The sequence below is a fragment of the Pelobates fuscus genome, chromosome 6, assembly GCF_036172605.1.
Source record: "Pelobates fuscus isolate aPelFus1 chromosome 6, aPelFus1.pri, whole genome shotgun sequence".
NCBI lineage: Eukaryota > Metazoa > Chordata > Amphibia > Anura > Pelobatidae > Pelobates > Pelobates fuscus.
The window spans coordinates 42,760,489-42,780,705 of NC_086322.1; the positions used below are offsets into that span (position 1 = coordinate 42,760,489).

At 42.4% G+C, this 20,217-nt stretch overlaps 1 gene segment (V, D, J or C); it reads left to right on the top strand.

Moving 5' to 3' along the window:
- The first annotated feature begins 1,413 nt into the window (after positions 1 to 1,413).
- Positions 1,414 to 9,622, top strand: LOC134566042 (immunoglobulin kappa variable 3-15-like). The segment is given in 2 exon segments: positions 1,414 to 1,479; positions 9,276 to 9,622. Coding segments are annotated over 2 exon segments (396 nt in total).
- Positions 9,623 to 20,217: the final 10,595 nt, after the last annotated feature.

Here is a 20,217-nt window from a genome sequence, read left to right on the forward strand (position 1 = left end):
GCCTTAAAATGGCCGGATTTAACGTATGATTAAGTACAGCGAGAAGTATATAATAATCAGACAAGCCAAGGTTGGAATTGGAGATGGAAGAATAAACGTAGAACAAAGCCAAGGGTCAAGGACACCAGAAGAATGGATAAACGGAAAACAAGCCAAAGTCAGATACCAGAAAAGACACACTAAAGAAATGCATTATTGGGATACAAAAGACCATGACAGGGCAAAGCAGTGATGTAAGAGGGAGGTAAAAACAGGGCTAAGTAACAGCTGATAGGCTGAGTGCTAGCCCAGATGTAAATTATGTTACTTCCTCTTTAGGGGCCAAAAGACAAGGAAGAAGCATGCCTCCTACCTTGTCATTGTGTGGTGTGTCATGGACGGCGGGACCAGAGTGGCGCGGGCCAAGAGGAAGTATGACACTACCCCTCCACTGTGTTCCTGTTCTTTTTTATGTTCTCCACAGTATAGAGAAACAATTTTAAGTACCAATAATTGAAGATGTATCTTTCTATGCTGTTCTTTATGGTGGTGTTATTATTGTGAAAATGAAAAATAAAGAGAAAACTTGTAAATAGGACTGGTAAAAAGTAATAGTAATATCTTAATCAAAGCCCTCTATGGACAATATTAAGGGAGGTCTGGGATATTATATTTCCGAAATGATAACAATCAACTGTGAACTAAAGACTGGTAAATGGATTTTCTCATGCAATAACAACATTTAAGGTATGCAGAAGAAAATATATACAATTCTTACTATGCACACATGCAGCTAATAGAATAGTGTAGATCTATAGAAATAGCCTTGTATGATAGACTTTCTTACCACTCATGTACTTACATTTTATTGTTAAATATATTATATTTTGTAAGCATGGATTATTGAGTAGAAGAACTTGTAATATTATGGTCACAAATTCCAATATTCAGTAGAGCCCTGTATACAGTAGGTAGTGTGTGGCTATTCAAGAAGTAAAATAGAGTTAGAAGCTCTTTATTTTATGTAATGGTACCCTATAAAATCTATTTTCTTTTTTTACATGCAATAAATTAATGTAATTTGGATTACCAACATGAAAATTCCTAATTGCAAGCTAAATATGTTTTTTAAATAAAGAAATAATCTTCAATTATAACATGCTTCCATATACTTATTGCCCTGTTTTGGGAGTTATTACACCTTTGTGGTGTTTGTTACTCCAGTCATGAACTGATAATTAATCTCCCCTTACTGACACCACACACTCACTATGCTGGAGGATATAAAGAGATCTATTTATATGAGAGAGAAGTGATCAGTGAGGCTGAAATAACACAGCCAGCATCCTCCTTGTATTTGCATATTTCACTATTCCAGCTGTCAGTGTATATAAGTTTCCTTGTACAGGAGAAATCTTATAGTCTGTATGTGACAATTCACAGCCACAAAGATGGTCCCTCTCAGTTACCTGCTGTGTGTGATTATGCTTTATATTCAGGGTAACAATGGATTCTCATTACACATTTTATTTCTATCAATGTGTGCTTAGTTTTTATTATGTGCTTAATATATATGTAACCCTGTGAAGTTATACAGACTGCATTATCTGAAATGCCCAGTAGATGGCACATGGCCCCAGTATGTTGTTAATAAAACATTGAGCATTGATCACATGACTTGCTGAAATCAGTGGGAGGAGTGTGGCATCATCAGTTCCTGAGAGGTTTTCCTGCACAGCTCTGGGGAAGGAGGGCCTAAAAGGATTCTAGAAGGATGACATGCTGAGCTGAAATGGAGGACATGTGAGAGACTGTAAAAAGAGATGCAACCTGGCAGAGAGAACTTGTTTCACCCAAGATCACACCAGATGAGAGAGGGACCTGCTGGCAAAGACAAGTATTGAGCCCAGACGTTTGGTGAATCCAGTGAGAGGAGACTGCTACTGACTACCTGGTTAATTGTGTTGTGAGGGTAAGCCAAACCTCTCCCTGTATCACCATAGGGCACCTGTCTTCTCACTCACAGTAAAGACTCTGAGGTCCCGTACAGACATTACACATCTGAGGCTGTGTCAGTGACTCTGTGGAGCAGGACTTATTAGGGCCCCAACTCTCCTATGTGCACCAACGGCCGCTAGGGCGAAGATAAGGGGGTGGGACACAGGTGTGCTGGTGGGTGAGTGGGGAAAATCCACATTTGCATTGTTATCTGTTACGCCATTGTATTTTCCTATGTGTGTCGGTTCAATTGCTATTTACCATATAAAGTTAGTTCCAGTTAGGCTGTGTCAGTCTTATTGCACCAAGTATGTTCCCAGTGGGACCCCACATCCCTACCCCGGATGTTCCACTGGGTGGAGGCGCTGCCGCAGACATGTACCCCAGCTCCCAGATAGCGGAGGCTCAGGATCCGCCTGTCAGGCATAGTGAATTAACTAGGTTTAAGGACCCCAAAGACACTAGGGGGCATCCCCAAAACCCCGTTACATATGGAGGCGCTGCTGAGATGAATTGGGGTACAACCAGTGAGAATAGGCTAAGTCCTCAGGCCACTCCCTCCTTTGCAAAAGAGTGGGCCCAGAAAAGAAATGTACCATTACAGCAAGCTGTGATGTTATGCAAAGTCCCATCCTGCTGTAAGATGAATCACGTCATCTTGTGTATAGAAATTCGACTGGGAATAGAAATGGCAACCGTCAGGGATATCCTGCAGGATTCTGAAGGCCAAACTTACATGTTAATATATTGTCATACGGACTTGGGAGACCACGAGATGCCTACCAACATTCATTTATATGGAGCCCCGGATGAAGGATGCTCCTTAGTGTACGCTCTCCTTGATAAGAAAGAAAGGGCCTCACTGCAACAACCCTTTAAATTAGAACGGAAAGATTATGTCACAGAAAATTATTCTAAGCTCCTGACCCCCATCTCCGGAAAGGCCGGAGCCATTCCTAAACAAGCTGCCCATCCTCCTAGAGGGCAGGGGATGATTACTCCTAAAGTAGAATCTCATCCACCTACAGCATTACTGAAACCAGACAACCCTGAAGTACACACCCTGCCTACAGGAGGTAGTGATGTATCGGACATACTACAGAAACTCTCAGAAGCCATAGTGACGGCAAACCACACCCATAGTTACCGCAAACTAAAGGTGTTTTCTGGGAATCAGCCTGTTCCTGCAGGAGAAGAACCTTTTGAGGTCTGGAAGGATAATGCTATGCAGTTGTTGGAGGAATGGTCTTGTACGGATACCATAAAGAAACAGCGGTTGGTGGAGAGTCTTCGTTTTCCCGCTACAGACATGATAAGACTGTACAAGGGAGTAAATGGGCAAGCTACTGTGCACGACTATCTACAAGTTTTACAGGATGCTTATGGGAAATCAGAAGATTTGGATGATCTGTTGGTTAAGTTCCTAGCCACTAAGCAGAAGGAGCATGAAAAAGCCACTGACTATATCAACCGGTTACAACTATCGCTTGGAAAGTTATTCCATAAAGGAGCAGTCACTGCCCCTGAGTTGGATGCTCGGCTATCTAAGCAAATTCAGAGAGGTGGTTTGACCAATAATCCAGTTATGATTCTGCTGAGAGCCAAATTGGATGATAAAGTTCTGCCTTATTCCACATTAATAAATACAGCTAGGAGAATGGAAGACCAGACGTGTCCACCCCTACAGAAGGAGAAAGAGGATACAGAACTGTCAGCTCTTAGGAAGAAGGTGGCTGAATTGGAGCTCTTATGCAAATCACCACCAGAGAGAGCAGTTTTTCCCCCTGGAAGTGGGGGGCAACACAGGAAGACTCAGAAAAGGCTGTTTCCTGAGGATTCACCCCGCCGAGGGGACTGCTTTAAATGTGGAAAGTCAGGGCATTTTCAGCGGGAGTGCCCTGCAAATTCCATGGAGGTGGATGTGGAGGTGCTGGCAACCGAGCTCGAGGAGACTCAAATGACCAGGTCTTACAAGCGAAGGAAGACCCGGCCTACACATAGTCTATCTGTAGGGGCCAAGATTGGGCCTAAATCTTTGATACACGTACAAGTGGAAGGAATTCATGCTTCAGCATTGCTAGATACAGGTTCTCAAGTCACCATTATCTACAGAGACTTCTATGAACGTCATTTGAAACACATTCCTATGGAACCTGCAGGAGAGTTTCAGCTATGGGGCGTTGGGTCGCAAGCTCAACCTGTGGAGGGATGCATAAAAGTGACCATAACTATTCCCCAGTAAAATACCGGGATGATATGTCCTATGGAGCTGGAAGCTTTGATATGCCCTGCAGCCAAGAAAGTGTGTGCCCCAATAATATTGGGTACTAATGCAAAGATGGTACAGGATGTATTCAGGGCCTATCTGACAGAAGTGGGAGATGTCTCCCTAGACCGACTGATGGAGGTCAGCCCTGTCCTAGGAAAAGAGTGTCGACGACTAGCCCTTGAAACAAAACCAGGGTTGTGCCACTATTCAGGAACAGAACCTGCATTTGTGAAGCCTGGTGAGACTAAAACCTTATGAGCCATAGCCTCAATGCACCATGAAATGTTGGGGGGAACTGGACAATACCTTATTGAGTCTCTGCCTGAAGAGGATCAGAAGAAGGGGTGGACTCTCATACCTGAGATAAAAGATTGGCGAAAAAGGTGGTGTCGGAGCTTTCCTGTGATGGTACAGAATTTAACCCCCACGGAAATCCGGATTGATCGTCATCAAACGATTGGTGCAATACACCTTTTAGATCAAGTTTCGTCCATCATGTCTGTGAGTGCAGAACAGAAGGATTATGTGAAAGCACCTTTATATTTTGATCTAGAAGATTCTCCCCTACCACAGCAGTGGAAAGACAGCCTTCGTTCAAAACTGGCCACCCGAGAGGGAGTGTTCTCCAGAGCAGAGATGGACGTGGGGTGTTCTAAAAGTGCCACCCATGCTATAAGACTTGCTGATCCTACTCCCTTCAGAGAAAGGTCAAGAAGAATACCCCCTCGAGATGTGGAAGATGTCCGGGACATACTCCAACAGATGGAAGGAGCAGGCATCATCACAGAGTCCCGGAGCCCCTATGCCTCACCTATTGTGGTAGTGAGGAAAAAGAATGGTTCAGTTCGGCTATGTGTGGACTACCGTACTCTGAACAAAAGAACTGTGCCAGATCAGTACACTTTGCCCCGGATAGAGGATCTTCTGAACGCCCTATCTGGCAGCCAGTGGTTTAGTGTGCTTGACTTGAGGTCTGGATATTATCAGGTACCTATGAAGAAGGAGGATCAGGAAAAGACAGCTTTCATCTGCCCCTTGGGGTTCTTCCAGTTTACCAGAATGCCACAGGGAATCACAGGAGCTCCTGCTACTTTTCAGAGGCTGATGGAGAAAACTGTGGAGGATATGAATCCCAAAGAGTGTTTAGTGTATCTAGATGACCTAATTGTTTTCGGGAAGACACCAGAGGAGCATGAACAAAGATTGCTAAAGGTGTTGGATCGACTGCAAGCTGAAGGCCTGAAGCTATCAGTGGACAAATGCCGATTTGCCCAGAACTCTGTCACTTATGTGGGGCACATAGTCTCCGCTGAAGGAGTAGCCACAGATCCTGCTAAAATTGAAGCAGTGTTGAATTGGCCAAGACCAAATAACATCAGTGAGTTGCGGTCCTTTCTCGGATTCTGGGGTTACTACCGAAGGTTCGTGAAAGACTACTCAAAGATTGCTCGAGAGTTACATGACCTGCTGAAGATTACCTCTGACGTAAAGGGTGTTAAGGCACCATATCCTAAAGACCCCTTTGGAGAGAAATGGACTTCAGGATGTGAAGATGCCTTTCTGACACTGAAGAAGAGACTTACAGAAGCTCCTGTCTTAGCCTATGCAGACCCTGAGAAACCATATATCCTCCATGTGGATGCCAGCATGGAAGGCCTAGGGGGTGTACTGCACCAAAGTTATCCAGAAGGATTGAGGCCGGTGGCTTACATAAGTAGAAGTCTTACAGGTGCTGAGAAAAACTATCCAGTCCATAAATTGGAATTTCTGGCACTCAAGTGGGCCATCGTGGATAAGCTGCATGACTATTTGTATGGAGCAACATTCGAAGTAAGGACTGACAACAATCCACTTACCTACATCCAGACTACAGCTAAGCTGGATGCCACAGGACATAGGTGGTTGGCTGCCTTGTCAAGCTACAGTTTCCGCCTGAAGTACAAGCCTGGGCCCAAGAATATCAGCGCAGATGCCCTGTCCCGCAGGCCTAGACTCACTCCTCACCAAGAAGAAGAGGAGTGGGAAGAGATCCCTGGGCCGGGGGTAGGAGCCTTTTGTCAGATGTATGTGGTGGCCGAGAGTCAAGAAGAATTTGCCGAGCTAAGGGGGATAGACTCCATTAGCCACTCTCCAGAAGCTGTGCCCGAGGTGTTCCATGCTCCAGTCATGCTTCAACAGTGGCCCAGTATAACCACAGAAGACAAGAGGAAGGCTCAAGCGCAGGACTGGTATATTGGGATAGTTATCAGAGCAATAAAGACTGAGAATCCTAAATTGCTGACTTCTCTACCTGTGAGTCAAAGAGAATTATACCGAAGAGAATGGAGCCGACTACATCTCGTAGATGGAGTTCTCTATAGCGTCGTGAAGTATCATGATCACCCCGATAGAAAACAATTGGTACTACCGCACAGATACCGTGGCATGGTCCTGAGAGCTCTCCACGATCAACATGGGCATCTCGGGGTGGACAAGACCTATGGCCTAGTACAAGATCGGTTCTATTGGCCTCGCATGAGGGAACATGTCGAGCAACATGTAAAGACATGCAGGAGGTGTATCCAGAGGAAGACCCTGCCTGTGAGAGCTGCCCCTATGGGTCATCTGAAAAGTGCGGGACCCATGGATCTTGTGTGCATGGACTATCTCTGCATTGAGAATGATACAGCGGGAATTGGAAATGTGCTGGTGGTAACGGACCATTTCACCAGATATGCTCAAGCCTTCCCCACTAAAGATCAAAAGGCTGTGACTGTAGCCAAAGTCCTTTGGCAGAAGTATTTTATTCACTATGGATTACCCAATCGGATGCACTCTGATCAAGGTAGAGACTTTGAGAGTAAGTTGATCAAGGAGCTGTTGGGCATGTTACAGGTGCAGAAGTCCAGAACCACACCTTATCATCCGGAGGGTGATGCACAGCCAGAACGGTTAAATAGGACCCTCCTAGATATGCTAGGGACTCTCAAGCAAGTCGAGAAGCGGTCTTGGAGTAAACATGTGGAAGCCATGGTCCACGCATACAACTGTACAAGGCATGAATCTACAGGGTTCTCACCTTTCCTAATGTTCGGAAGAGAAGCTCGATTGCCGATAGATGTCCGTTTGGGAGTGTCTCCTGATGGAACAGATTCAACTTCACACTTTCAATATGTGAGGAACCTCAAACAAAACCTTCATCGGGCCTATGAGTTGGCCACCCAAGCAGCAGCAAAAATGGAAGAACGGAACAAAAGAAGATATGATGCTAAGGTGAGATATCGGGAGATTCAAGCAGGGGATAAAGTTCTTCTCCGGAATCTAGGTGTGCCTGGAAAACACAAACTGGCTGACAGATGGAAGGATACCCTGTTTGAGGTTGTGTCCAAACTGGAAGGACTACCAGTGTACAACATTAGGGGCCCGGAGGGCCGAATAAAGGCTTGGCATAGAAACCATCTGCTTCCAGTTGTGTATGCTGATGAAGAGGAAGAGAGTAGTGAAGAACTGGAGGAAAACCCAACAGAGAGTCTTAGAAATGGGGCAGAGGAGACCCCGGGGACTCCCAGTGCAGAGGATCAGTGGTGGTCATCACCCGCTGAAGAAACACAGCAATTGCCTCCTTTAACTCCTGTGGTTTCACAAAGTCCCGGAACCTCTCCTGGGTCACTAAGTTCTCCAAGGTTGAATCCAGAAAGTCCATGTTTTGTGCCTGGAACTTCCCTTAGAGACTCTACTTCGAGGGCAGGAGTCGAAGTTCCACAGTTGATGTCCCAAGATCCTCTCCCCCAGCGAGAACTGAGACACAGCACCAGAGTGCGGCAACCCCCTAGGACCCTAGTTTATGACAATATAGGAGAGCCCAGTTATGCCCCGCTGACACAAGCCGCATCTAAAATGGCCATTTTCCTACATGCACTAGCTGAAGTGGTAAATGTTAGTGACTCTTTACCCTAAATAACTAGCTAGCTAGGATGTTACTGTGCTAACTGTACTGTAGGTATGCTAAACCTTTCTCTGTTGAATTTTTGTTAAGCTCCCTGGCTAGGACTTGCCAGTGGAAGGCAAGTATTTTCAAGGGGGAGCATGTAACCCTGTGAAGTTACACAGACTGCATTATCTGAAATGCCCAGTAGATGGCACATGGCCCCAGTATGTTGTTAATAAAACATTGAGCATTGATCACATGACTTGCTGAAATCAGTGGGAGGAGTGTGGCATCATCAGTTCCTGAGAGGTTTTCCTGCACAGCTCTGAGGAAGGAGGGCCTAAAAGGATTCTAGAAGGATGACATGCTGAGCTGAAATGGAGGACATGTGAGAGACTGTAAAAAGAGATGCAACCTGGCAGAGAGAACTTGTTTCACCCAAGATCACACCAGATGAGAGAGGGACCTGCTGGCAAAGACAAGTATTGAGCCCAGACGTTTGGTGAATCCAGTGAGAGGAGACTGCTACTGACTACCTGGTTAATTGTGTTGTGAGGGTAAGCCAAACCTCTCCCTGTATCACCATAGGGCACCTGTCTTCTCACTCACAGTAAAGACTCTGAGGTCCCGTACAGACATTACACATCTTAGGCTGTGTCAGTGACTCTGTGGAGCAGGCCTTATTAGGGCCCCAACTCTCCTATGTGCACCAACGGCCGCTAGGGCGAAGATAAGGGGGTGGGACACAGGTGTGCTGGTGGGTGAGTGGGTAAAAATCCACATTTGCATTGTTATCTGTTACGCCATTGTATTTTCCTATGTGTGTCGGTTCAATTGCTATTTACCATATAAAGTTAGTTCCAGTTAGGCTGTGTCAGTCTTATTGCACCAAGTATGTTCCCAGTGGGACCCCACATCCCTACCCCGGATGTTCCACTGGGTGGAGGCGCTGCCGCAGACATGTACCCCAGCTCCCAGATAGCGGAGGCTCAGGATCCGCCTGTCAGGCATAGTGAATTAACTAGGTTTAAGGACCCCAAAGACACTAGGGGGCATCCCCAAAACCCCGTTACATATAATTAGTGAATTGTTAATAATTACTATTTCTTTTCCATCCCTCAGGATCCTATGGACAGATTGTGATTACTCAGACTCCAGAGTCAGTTACTGTGTCACCAGGAGAAACTGTCACCATGACATGTACATCTAGTACTGATATATACAGCTACCTTCACTGGTACCAACAGAAACCTGGACAACCTCCCAAGCTTTTTATCTCTGGTGCAAGCTACAGAGCAACTGGGATCCCAGCCCGGTTCAGTGGCAGAGGGTCTGGAACCAGTTTCACTTTAACAATCAGTGCAGTGTTAGCAGAAGATGCAGCAGATTATTACTGTCAGCAGGGTTACAGCTACCCTCTCACAGTGATACAGAGCCGTACAAAAACCTTCCTCTTTTATCTCTACTAATGCTGTGCAGAAAGGAAGCTGCTTATAACATCACTAGTAAAATGTGCATTTTAATCCCCAGGAGGCAATAATAATAATTTAGAGGTAATTACATATTTTACATTTACACACATTATTCTCATCAGTCAGATTTATTTGAATCAATCTGTGTTTAACAGACTGCCAATTTTCTTATAGATCCACATCCTAAAATCCCGGTGTTATACACTTTACCCAAGGTCCATAAAGACCCCAACAATCCACCGGTCCGACCCATCGTTTCCGCCAAACGAGGTATACTGGAACCCTTGGCCAAATTTATTGATTACCATTGTAAAACACCTTCTCTACTTATACCAACATGCCTCAAGAACACACAGGACCTTCTCACCCATCTCAGACAAATATCTCTTCCGGAGGGGCCTATCACTTTTGCCACCGTAGATGTAAAAAACCTTTACACCATAATACCTCACCAAGAGGGGATTGAGGCTATGAGACAAACTTTGATCCACTCAGATCAATATAACGGACCACCTATTGAATACCTTTTGGAATGCTTGGAATTCACCTTGACCAACAATTATTTTCGGTTCGAGAAGAACTTTTATATTCAACAAACCGGGACTGCTATGGGATCGGCCATAGCTCCCAACTACGCCAATAGTTACATGTATGCTTATGAGCAACAATATATTTTATCAAAACATCAGACCAATATCATATCTTATTTTAGATATGTGGATGATATCCTTATATTGTGGTCTGGCTCTTCTTTATCTTTTGACACCATGATCCACGATCTGAACGACATTAGCTCTCCTGTACGCCTGAGTCACTGTTGTGATGCCAACAGGATCCAATTTCTCGATGTAGAGATATATCGTATACAGAACTCCATTGGCTACACGTTATACAAAAAAACTTCGGACCGCAATACTGTGTTGCATGCTACCAGCTTTCATCCAGGTGCACTCAAGAGATTTCTTCCGATCTCACAGTTCCTTAGGGTACTGAGGAACAATTCAGACCCAGACAACATTGAAGATCAGATTGACCTAATGCAACAATCCTTTTTACAGAGAGGTTATTCGCAACACATGCTCAAACGATCATTACAGAGAGCCACTGAGATTTATCATCAGCCTCAGCCTAAAAGTATCACGATATCCCAAGATCCTGCGATCATCACATTACCATTCCTGTATCACACAGCAAGTGATCAGATCGCCAAGGTCATTCGTAAAAGATGGGACCTTCTGGCTGCAGACCCCACATTGCATCCTACATTTTCCCGTCCTCCTCGTATCGCTTGTAGACGCAACCGCAACTTAAGGGACATTTTGGTCCTAAGTGACTATACCAACCAATATGAGACGAAAAAAGGACATACGAAAATGGGCTGCTTCAAATGCACCAACTGTGTCACATGTGGACATATGCTCACAGGTCCGTCTTTTGCTCATCCACATTCAGGAAAACGATACCTCATTAAACACCACATCACTTGCCTCACAGATCATGTGATTTACCTCATATCGTGCCCCTGTGGACTCTACTACGTGGGGAAAACGAACCTTACATTGCGGGACAGAATGCGGGGTCACCGCTCAGGAATTATGACCGCCTTCAGAGACGGCAAGACTGAGAAACCGGTGGCTAAACATTTTTTAGAAGCAAATCACCGTCTGCCGACTCTAAAATTTATAGGCATTGACCGCATCCCCCCACTCTCCAGAGGGGGTGATCGTTCCAAAATCCTGCTTCAACGTGAAGTATATTGGATCAAGACATTAGACACAGTACACCCAAAAGGCCTCAACGAATATGTTTCGTTTCATTCATTTCTTGACAATCGTTAAATATAGTTGTTGACCCTGTCTCTCAGGACCAATCGCCTGGCATCTCTTATTATGCAAACTCTAAAAAATGTTTTTATATATATGCATCCTTTAATCAATTGCACAGACTTTGTCTGCTTCTTAATAACACTCTGTATTGATGTACCCTTGATATGCCCCATTCATTGATATAACTTTGTATATATGTTAATACATTTGTCTAGTTTTTTATACACACACTCACCTACAGTCCACTTCCCCTCTTTTTAGTGCTACACAACACTTTCTCCTCTTGGTCATGAGTGTCCTTTGTTACACTGGGTTATTTTGTCACAATATATCTTCTGTGTTCTCACTTGCTCACTTCACACACCATTTCCATCCCCCACTCTCTCTTACCCTCTGTGAGACTTTATTTATTTTTTTGGTCTCGCTCTTGTCCATCACGCCTCACTCCTCCCACATATTGCTCCATCACGACATACCACACACACCTATTCGGTAGCACACACCCTCTCTTAGATATTTCTGTCTCCCAGACCGTAGGTGTGTACAGTCACTTATGTTTACAAAAGGGTATAGCTTGTACATCACCTGAATCAGATTTCAGGTAGTCTTCCTACTGGTTTTATTATTGAATTTTCACTCACTTCACGCATGCGCACTCACCTTGGGTTTCTATGGCAACTTGACGCTCATTCACGACCTCTACGGGTCGCGCATTTTCTGACGTCATCATTTAGTTACGAACTCTACACGGTACAATCTAATCAACTCACAGCGGTTACACATGACTCTGGGGCAGCACGGTCACGTTAGGGTAAGTGATTACCTCTTAATTACCTTTGTTATATAAAGTCACTGCATCAAGTTTTAAGTCATCTTGATAAAGACCTGCGGGTCGAAACGTCGATTTATTTGTTACACGGATAAACAACTTTTATCACCAAGACCTCTGGAGTGCTCTGTTTCATTATTTCCTTGCATATCCACGCTCTGCAGCACCGAGGCATTTTTTGGACAAAACTTTTAAGGTAGAGTACCAGATTTTGGATTTCTTTTATATATATATATATATATATATATATATATATATATATATATATATATATATATATGGGGCAGCTCAACTAAACTGTTTATAATACAGGAGATAAAGTTGTCTTAATAGCAAAAAATAAAATTAAAATAAAAACAATGAATATACAAATGGATAAGTTAATCCAGCAAACAATATGTCTATTATATGCATTACAGAGGCAATAAACTGTTACTAATAATCAAAAATATAAAGCTAGTTATGGTTAAACAAACAAACAAACACTATCCATTTAAACGAATAAAATAATGAACAGTTTAATTAATTAGGAAAATTATTAACTGTGTCTGGTACTTTGTGTCCCTGTATTCCTTGAGACAATAAATCAGCTCGGGTTATTAAAGGAACACTATAGTGTCAGGAATACAAACACGTGTACCTGACACAATAGTTGCCTCCCTTTAAAAATCTAGTTTACTTCCTTTTTTTTTAATGAAATAAAGAACAGAGATGCATCTCTATGGGGAACGTTCAGTGTCTCCATGCAGGGAGTGGAAATGCTGAATGTCAGTACAGCACACCCAGAAAACACCTCTAGTGGCCGTGTAAGCACTGCGTTTGAGTGACTGCCATTAAATTTGTTCCAAAGTAGTAATGCCTGCAGGGACATTATGTAGACACCAGAACTACTACATTAATCTGAAGTTGTTCTGGTGACTATGTGTCCCTATAAGTTATGGTGTTGGGTATTAAACACATAAGACAGAGGGCACTGCAAACCACGTAGTTGGCCTGCGTTCTCTACTCTACATTAGTCTATAGAAAACCAAATACATCAGAGCAAAAAGACTCCTACAAACCAAATTAGAATAATTAACACCTGGATAGGAGTTTCTCATAAGAAGAAAAAGAAGAAGAAACAACAGGTTAATCCCTAAATCTTGGACTGATAGAGGATACTGGGTTGGGAACCCCTGATATAAATAACACCTTTATGCCAAGTTCAATAAACTATAAGTCTCCTAAACATTGAAGTAAACACCACCCTCTCCCTCCAACCCCCTCTCTCCCACCCCCCAAAAAAAAAAAAATCAAAGGTGCTCTATCCTTGTTATAAAACCCCTTTTAGAAAGCTAATACATAAAAAAACACAACGGTCCTCCTACAGTGGGATTATACGATTAATACAGCCAAGCTAATGGGAGAAGCTCCTAACTGGGTGTTAAATCTATTAATTTAGTTTGTAGGAGGCTTTTTGCTCAGAGGTATTCTGTTTTCTGTAAATAGGGTGGCTTGGGTTCATGAAACCATTAAATGTGTGCTTACTAATGCTAAAAGCCAAAATAACAAAATTGGGTTACTATAGGTAATAGCATACAATAAGCAATATGACATAATAGGCATAGCAGAAACATGGTGGGATGAGACACGACTGGGGAGTTAAATGGTTACAAATTGTTTGGGAAGGATATAAAAAAAATAGGAAAGGTGGAGATGTATAGTTGCATGTCAACCATGAGTATGAGAATATATTAAGCAAGTTGTTTGAAATGAGGAAAATGTGGAAAATGAAGAAATCCATTATTGGTTGAACTATATTATAAGTGTAATTCAAATTTTAGCCACAAGATGCCGCCAAAGGATTACTTATTTAAAAATAAAAAAATGTATCTTCTTTTAAAAATCAATAGGGGCTGAAAGGCAGCCAATGACGGTGAAGTAGGCAACTGCACATAGAGTTTAATCAGATTTTTGGAATGTTTGCCTGAAAATATGAATAGGCTTTTTAAAAACTCTTCCCAGCAACAGCAGAAGAGAATAACAATGGGAAATGCATGACTAGTATTGAAAAGGATAGAACAGATTTTATTAAACCGACACATATTAAATGTGTTGCTTTACACAAAAAAAGGATAAAAGACCCAACAGAAAAGGCTATGGTGCTGCCCCTGTGGACGAGCTTGCACTGGTTCTTACTCTCATGTTTCATCACTGATTTGTATTGATGTCTGTAAAACATTACACTATTGTTATTAGGGGAATTAAGAAGGAAATGAGGAAAGTTTCTTCATCAATTTTTTCTGAAAGACAAAAAACCAACATATGTTATATGACATAGGTGCTTTGTTTTAGAAGTGCAGAAATGCAACCGCCTACAGTTCCCGACTGGGTAAAGGTGTCTTATTACCCTTACTAACTATGTTCTCCAGTGGATTTATTTATTTCTCCATTCTTGGTCTGTCTTTTCAGTTCCCAATACTCTAACTTCTTTCTCTTCCATAGTTACCAAAGCCCACCAATATTTTTAATTTGCCCTCTCTTCCCCTCCCGGTGTATCCTGTTATGTCTCCCACCTCTCTGTGTCTAATTTTTTTTCCCAGTATCTGTCCTTAAAGCTCTCCTGTGATTGCACTTATGATTATTCTAGTTATCTAATTTGTTTTGTTGCTTCCCATTAAATCCTTTCCTACTTTACTCTCTCCAAATTCCGTCTATTCCTCAAGCAGATTTTACCTTAAATTGTCTCACTGCTTAGACTACTTTCTGAATACCCATTAGGCCACCATTCACAGTTTTAGATAGGACAATTTATAAATCTGTAGGCATGGGATCAAATAGTCTAAACCATTCTTGATGCTCATTGGGAAGAGCATCCACCATTCCAGCTGTGTATGCTGATGAACCTAACATCATTGGCTGCTGTGGTTGGTATACTGTACACCAAAATAGTATGCGATGAGCTACCTCCTGAGCAGGGCTATCTTAACAGCATTATAGGCCCCAGGACAAAGCAGTGGACTGGAATAAAAATCTAAATTATCAATAAAAAATAAGCTTATATTTATTGGTACCTCCAACAAACACATTACATACATTACATACATAAAATACATACACACAGACTGCTGAATAGATTCTCAGACTGCCGAATACACACACACACACACACACGCAGACTGCTTAATACACACACACACACACACACAGACTGCTGAGTACGCACAGACTGCTGAATACAGACACACGCAGACTGCTTAATACACACACACACAGACTGCTGAGTACGCACAGACTGCTGAATACACACACACAAAGACTGCTGAGTATATACACTAAATACACACAGACTGCTAAATACGCAGTCTGTAGGTGTGTGTGTGAGGGTGCAGTGTGTGTGCATAGGGTATATATATATATATATATATATATGTTTTATATACCGTCCACACCCACTTGAAACGTTTCATTGATTAAGAAAGGCAAAATAAATTTGTGCTCCCAGAGATGTTATAGTGCGGTTTGCAAACTATTACCGTATATACTCGAGTATAAGCCGAGTTTTTCAGCCCATTTTTTGGGCTGAAAAACCCCAACTCGGCTTATACTCGAGTCAATAGTCTGTATTATGGCAATTTGCATTGCCATAATACAGACTGGGGGGAGAGGGGGGCTGGCAGAGCTGTAACTTACCTGTTCTGCAGCTCCTGTCAGCTCTCTCCTCCTCTGCGCCGTCCGTTCAGCACCTCGGTCAGCTCCCAGTGTAAGTCTCGCGAGAGCCGCGGCTCTCGCGAGACTTACAGTGTGAGCTGATAGAAGGAGCTGCACGGACGGCGCAGAGGAGGAGAGAGCTGACAGGAGCTGCAGAACAGGTAAGTTACAGCTCTGCCAGCCCCCCTCTCCCCCCCACTGAACTGCCACTGGACCACCAGGGAAGGAGAGCCCCCCTCCCTGCCATATATCAAGCAGGGAGGGGGGACGAAAAAAAATAAATATAAATAAAATAAATAATAATAAAAAAATAATAATAATAAAAAAAATAATAATAATTAAAAAAAAAGGGGTATAAGGACCACTATGGGAGGGGGGGGTATAAGGACCGCTATGGGAGGGAGGGGGGGGATAAGGACCACTATGGGAGGGAGGAGGGGGATAAGGACCACTATGGGAGGGAGGGGGGGTATAAGGACCACTATGGGAGGGAGGGGGGATAAGGACCACTATTGGAGGGAGGGGGGTATAAGGACCACTATGGGAGGGAGGGGGGTATAAGGACCACTATGGGAGGGGGTGGGATAAGGACCACTATGGGAGGGAGGGGGGTATAAGGACCACTATGGGAGGGAGGGGGGTATAAGGACCAATATGGGAGGTGGTGGGATAAGGACCACTATGGGAGGGAGGGGGGGTATAAGGACCACTATGGGAGGGAGGTGGGTATAAGGACCACTATGGGAGGGAGGTGGGTATAAGGACCACTATGGGAGGGAGGGGGGGATAAGGACCACTATTGGAGGGAGGGGGGTATAAGGACCACTATGGGAGGGAGGGGGGTATAAGGACCACTATGGGAGGGGGTGGGATAAGGACCACTATGGGAGGGAGGGGGGTATAAGGACCACTATGGGAGGGGGTGGGATAAGGACCACTATGGGAGGGAGGGGGGGTATAAGGACCACTATGGGAGGGAGGGGGGGGTATATGGACCACTATGGGAGCGATGGGGGGGGGATAAGGAACACTATGGGAGGGAGAAGGGGGATAAGGACCACTATGAGAGGGAGGGGTGGGATAAGGACCACTATGGGAGGGGAGGGGAGGGTAAGGACCACTAGGGGAGGGGTGAGTCAGGTCCACTGGGGGGGGGGTGAAGGAACACGGGGGTGGGGAGGTAAGGACCACTGAGGGAGGAGGAGGGGAAGTCAGGACATATGGGGGGGGGAGGGGGCGGCAAAAAATGTTTTGCCTACGGCGGCAAATATCCTTGCACCGGCCCTGCACACACTGCATTCACACACTGCATTCATACACACACACACTGCATTCATGCACACACACACTGCATTCATGCACACACACACTGCACTCATACACACACTGCACTCATACACACACGCTGCACTCATACACACACACATACGCACACACTGCATTCATTATACACACACTGTAAATAAATATTCAATTAATATATTTTTTTTAGGATCTAATTTTATTTAGAAATTTACCAGTAGCTGCTGCATTTCCCACCCTAGTCTTATACTCGAGTCAATAAGTTTTCCCAGTTTTTTGGGATAAAATTAGGGGCCTCGGCTTATATTCGGGTCGGCTTATACTCGAGTATATACGGTACCTCAAAGATATAATTATGAAAGAAATGAGGAATAAAACCCTCAGAGATGGGATCTATAAGGATATTATTTTCTTCACAGATCTTTCGAAAGCTGCTGTAACAGGCACTTTCAAGAAGTAACGTCTGTATTAAGGCAAACATTTACAGATTTAATACAAGCAAAGGATGAAATGACTGGGGCCTGAACACATCATTTCCAAACTTACTCACTCGCTTAAACGATTGACATTTTTTTTCTTTTTCACCCTTTTCCCTCCATCACAAGTTTTAAGTTAAAAAGTAAGTTGCACATATGATAAAAGTATAAGAGATGGAGATATGGTTATTATAGTCAGCACGTTATCAGCAAAACATTAGTATCGCAATTTGCACTACAACTAGACACAAAAAGTAAGAATGGGAAGATTTAAACGTTAAATACTCTTATAAAGAGATTATCACAAGTTGTTCATAAACATACACAAGACTGAGTAAAAGGGTCTTAATGATTTCTTAGAGTAAACATGATAAATATCGAACACTATTTAAAATTTACACCAAACACTTTAAAATCTCTTATAAAAACACTTCAAAATGTTATATAAAATAAGATGATAAGAAAGGTTCTATGTGTAACTGGTTTAAATATTTAACACTAACGGAATTATAGTAAAGAGATTCCTCCTAAACTAAAGTTAGAAGTTTTGTTTAGATAATTCACTTGTGTTTCCCACCTGGATTTTGTTTTTTCTCTCTCTGAGAATGGAGGGGAGAAGGGACAGAGAGATAAATCGTAAGGTGAAAAGAAAATGAGGGAAAGGAAAGAATTATAGTTGATACGGGAATGACAATCAATTGAATAAAAAATGTCTTTAAATATATAATCACAGTTAGTCGGCACCCCGTGAATGTGACCTAAGGTGGCACTAGGTAAGATTAGGAATGATATTCCTGATCAGCCAAGAGGTTCTCTTCTTATGGTATGAATGCAGAATGAAAGTTATTACATGTTGTCTGCCTTATGTTTTTGGTAAGGGCTATGGAACGTATATACAACATATGAACAGACGGAGAGAGCGGAAAGGAAGGGAAAAGTATGAATGACGCTTAATTTTCTTTCAATCAATGCCCAGAGTTTGAATATCCCCCAAAAAAGAGGACATTTGTACCACACCCTTTGCCAAAAGGGTATTGACATAGCTTATGTCCAAGAAACTCATTGCATTGCATGGTTTTCCTGTATTCCAATGATTTATCAATCAAATGTTATAAATAAGAAAAGGGGGGTGGCAATAATAATTTCTAATAAGGTAAAATTTGAGCCCATCTCTGAGAGAATGACAATGTCTATAGATCATAAGGGTGATAGTACTAACCATTTACACAAATCCAAGTCCAGACTGAGCTTTATCTATAACCTGTTTGACTACTACTAACCTTCATCTATGACTACAAATAGAATTCCGGAGAATGCTGCTTCGGCTATCTTACATTTGAATTTGTCTTTCGATTCACAAAGAGATTTCTGTTTTGCCATTCACTCTTTAGTTGCGGTTAAAATCATTATCGCAAGACACTGGAAAGTATCTAAGCCGTTTAATAAACGACTATTGATAGATCAAGTTAGGTTCCAATTATCAATGGAATATGAGATGATCAACAATGCGACCTTTACTTCTAGGAAAAAGAAATGGTATTGCGAATGGTTAGACAAATATAGTCTATTATTTGGATAGTTCTCCTATGGACAGAATTTTTTTTTTTTTTTAATTTAATCGATATCAGATATCTGCATAAATAGAGAAAGATGGGATAAAATTAAAACAGAAGCCAATAACCAATAGCCCAGGGAAAGGGTTTTTGTTTGATAAGATGCTCTAAGGGTTTTTTTTTTTATTGTTTTTTTTTATTTTGTTGTCGTGGTTAATCTATGTTAGTATGCTGCTATGCTGGTCTATAAGTGAATATGTGATCATTGTGTTTGATTATGTACTATGTATCATAAATTACGAAAAAATTATGTATTTGTTTGATACTTGTGCATATTTGTTGATGTGTATTAGTTTCAGCATATTCGTTGTCTATGTCAAATAATAATGAAAAAATTTTTCAATAAAGATAAATTCATCTACAAAAAAAAAAAAAAAAAAAATTCTAATAAGGTAAAATTTGAGCCCATCTCTGAGAGAATGACAATGTCTATAGATCATAAGGGTGATAGTGCTAACCATTTACACAAATCCAAGTCCAGACTGAGCTTTATCTATAACCTGTTTGATTCCACTTCACACTGGGAAACAAATCAAACAAGTCTGTCCATGGGTATGATGTAGAATTATTGAAAAAATCTTTATTAAACATGTATTGAATTATTGTATCAACTCCATTTTAATCTCACATAACCTCACATTATGACAGACCCTCCATTTTGTCCACATTACATGACAGAATTTCCTAACAGCATTTAGTGTAATGAATAGAGACTGTATTTTCTATAAAGACATGACTAACCCCAGAATTGCTGAATCTCCTGTAATTTGCAACATAGTATAATCTGAAGGCCATGAGAACGCCGGCCTAATGAAATGTTCTATTCATAAAAGAACCTTGCACCTGACCACGAGTC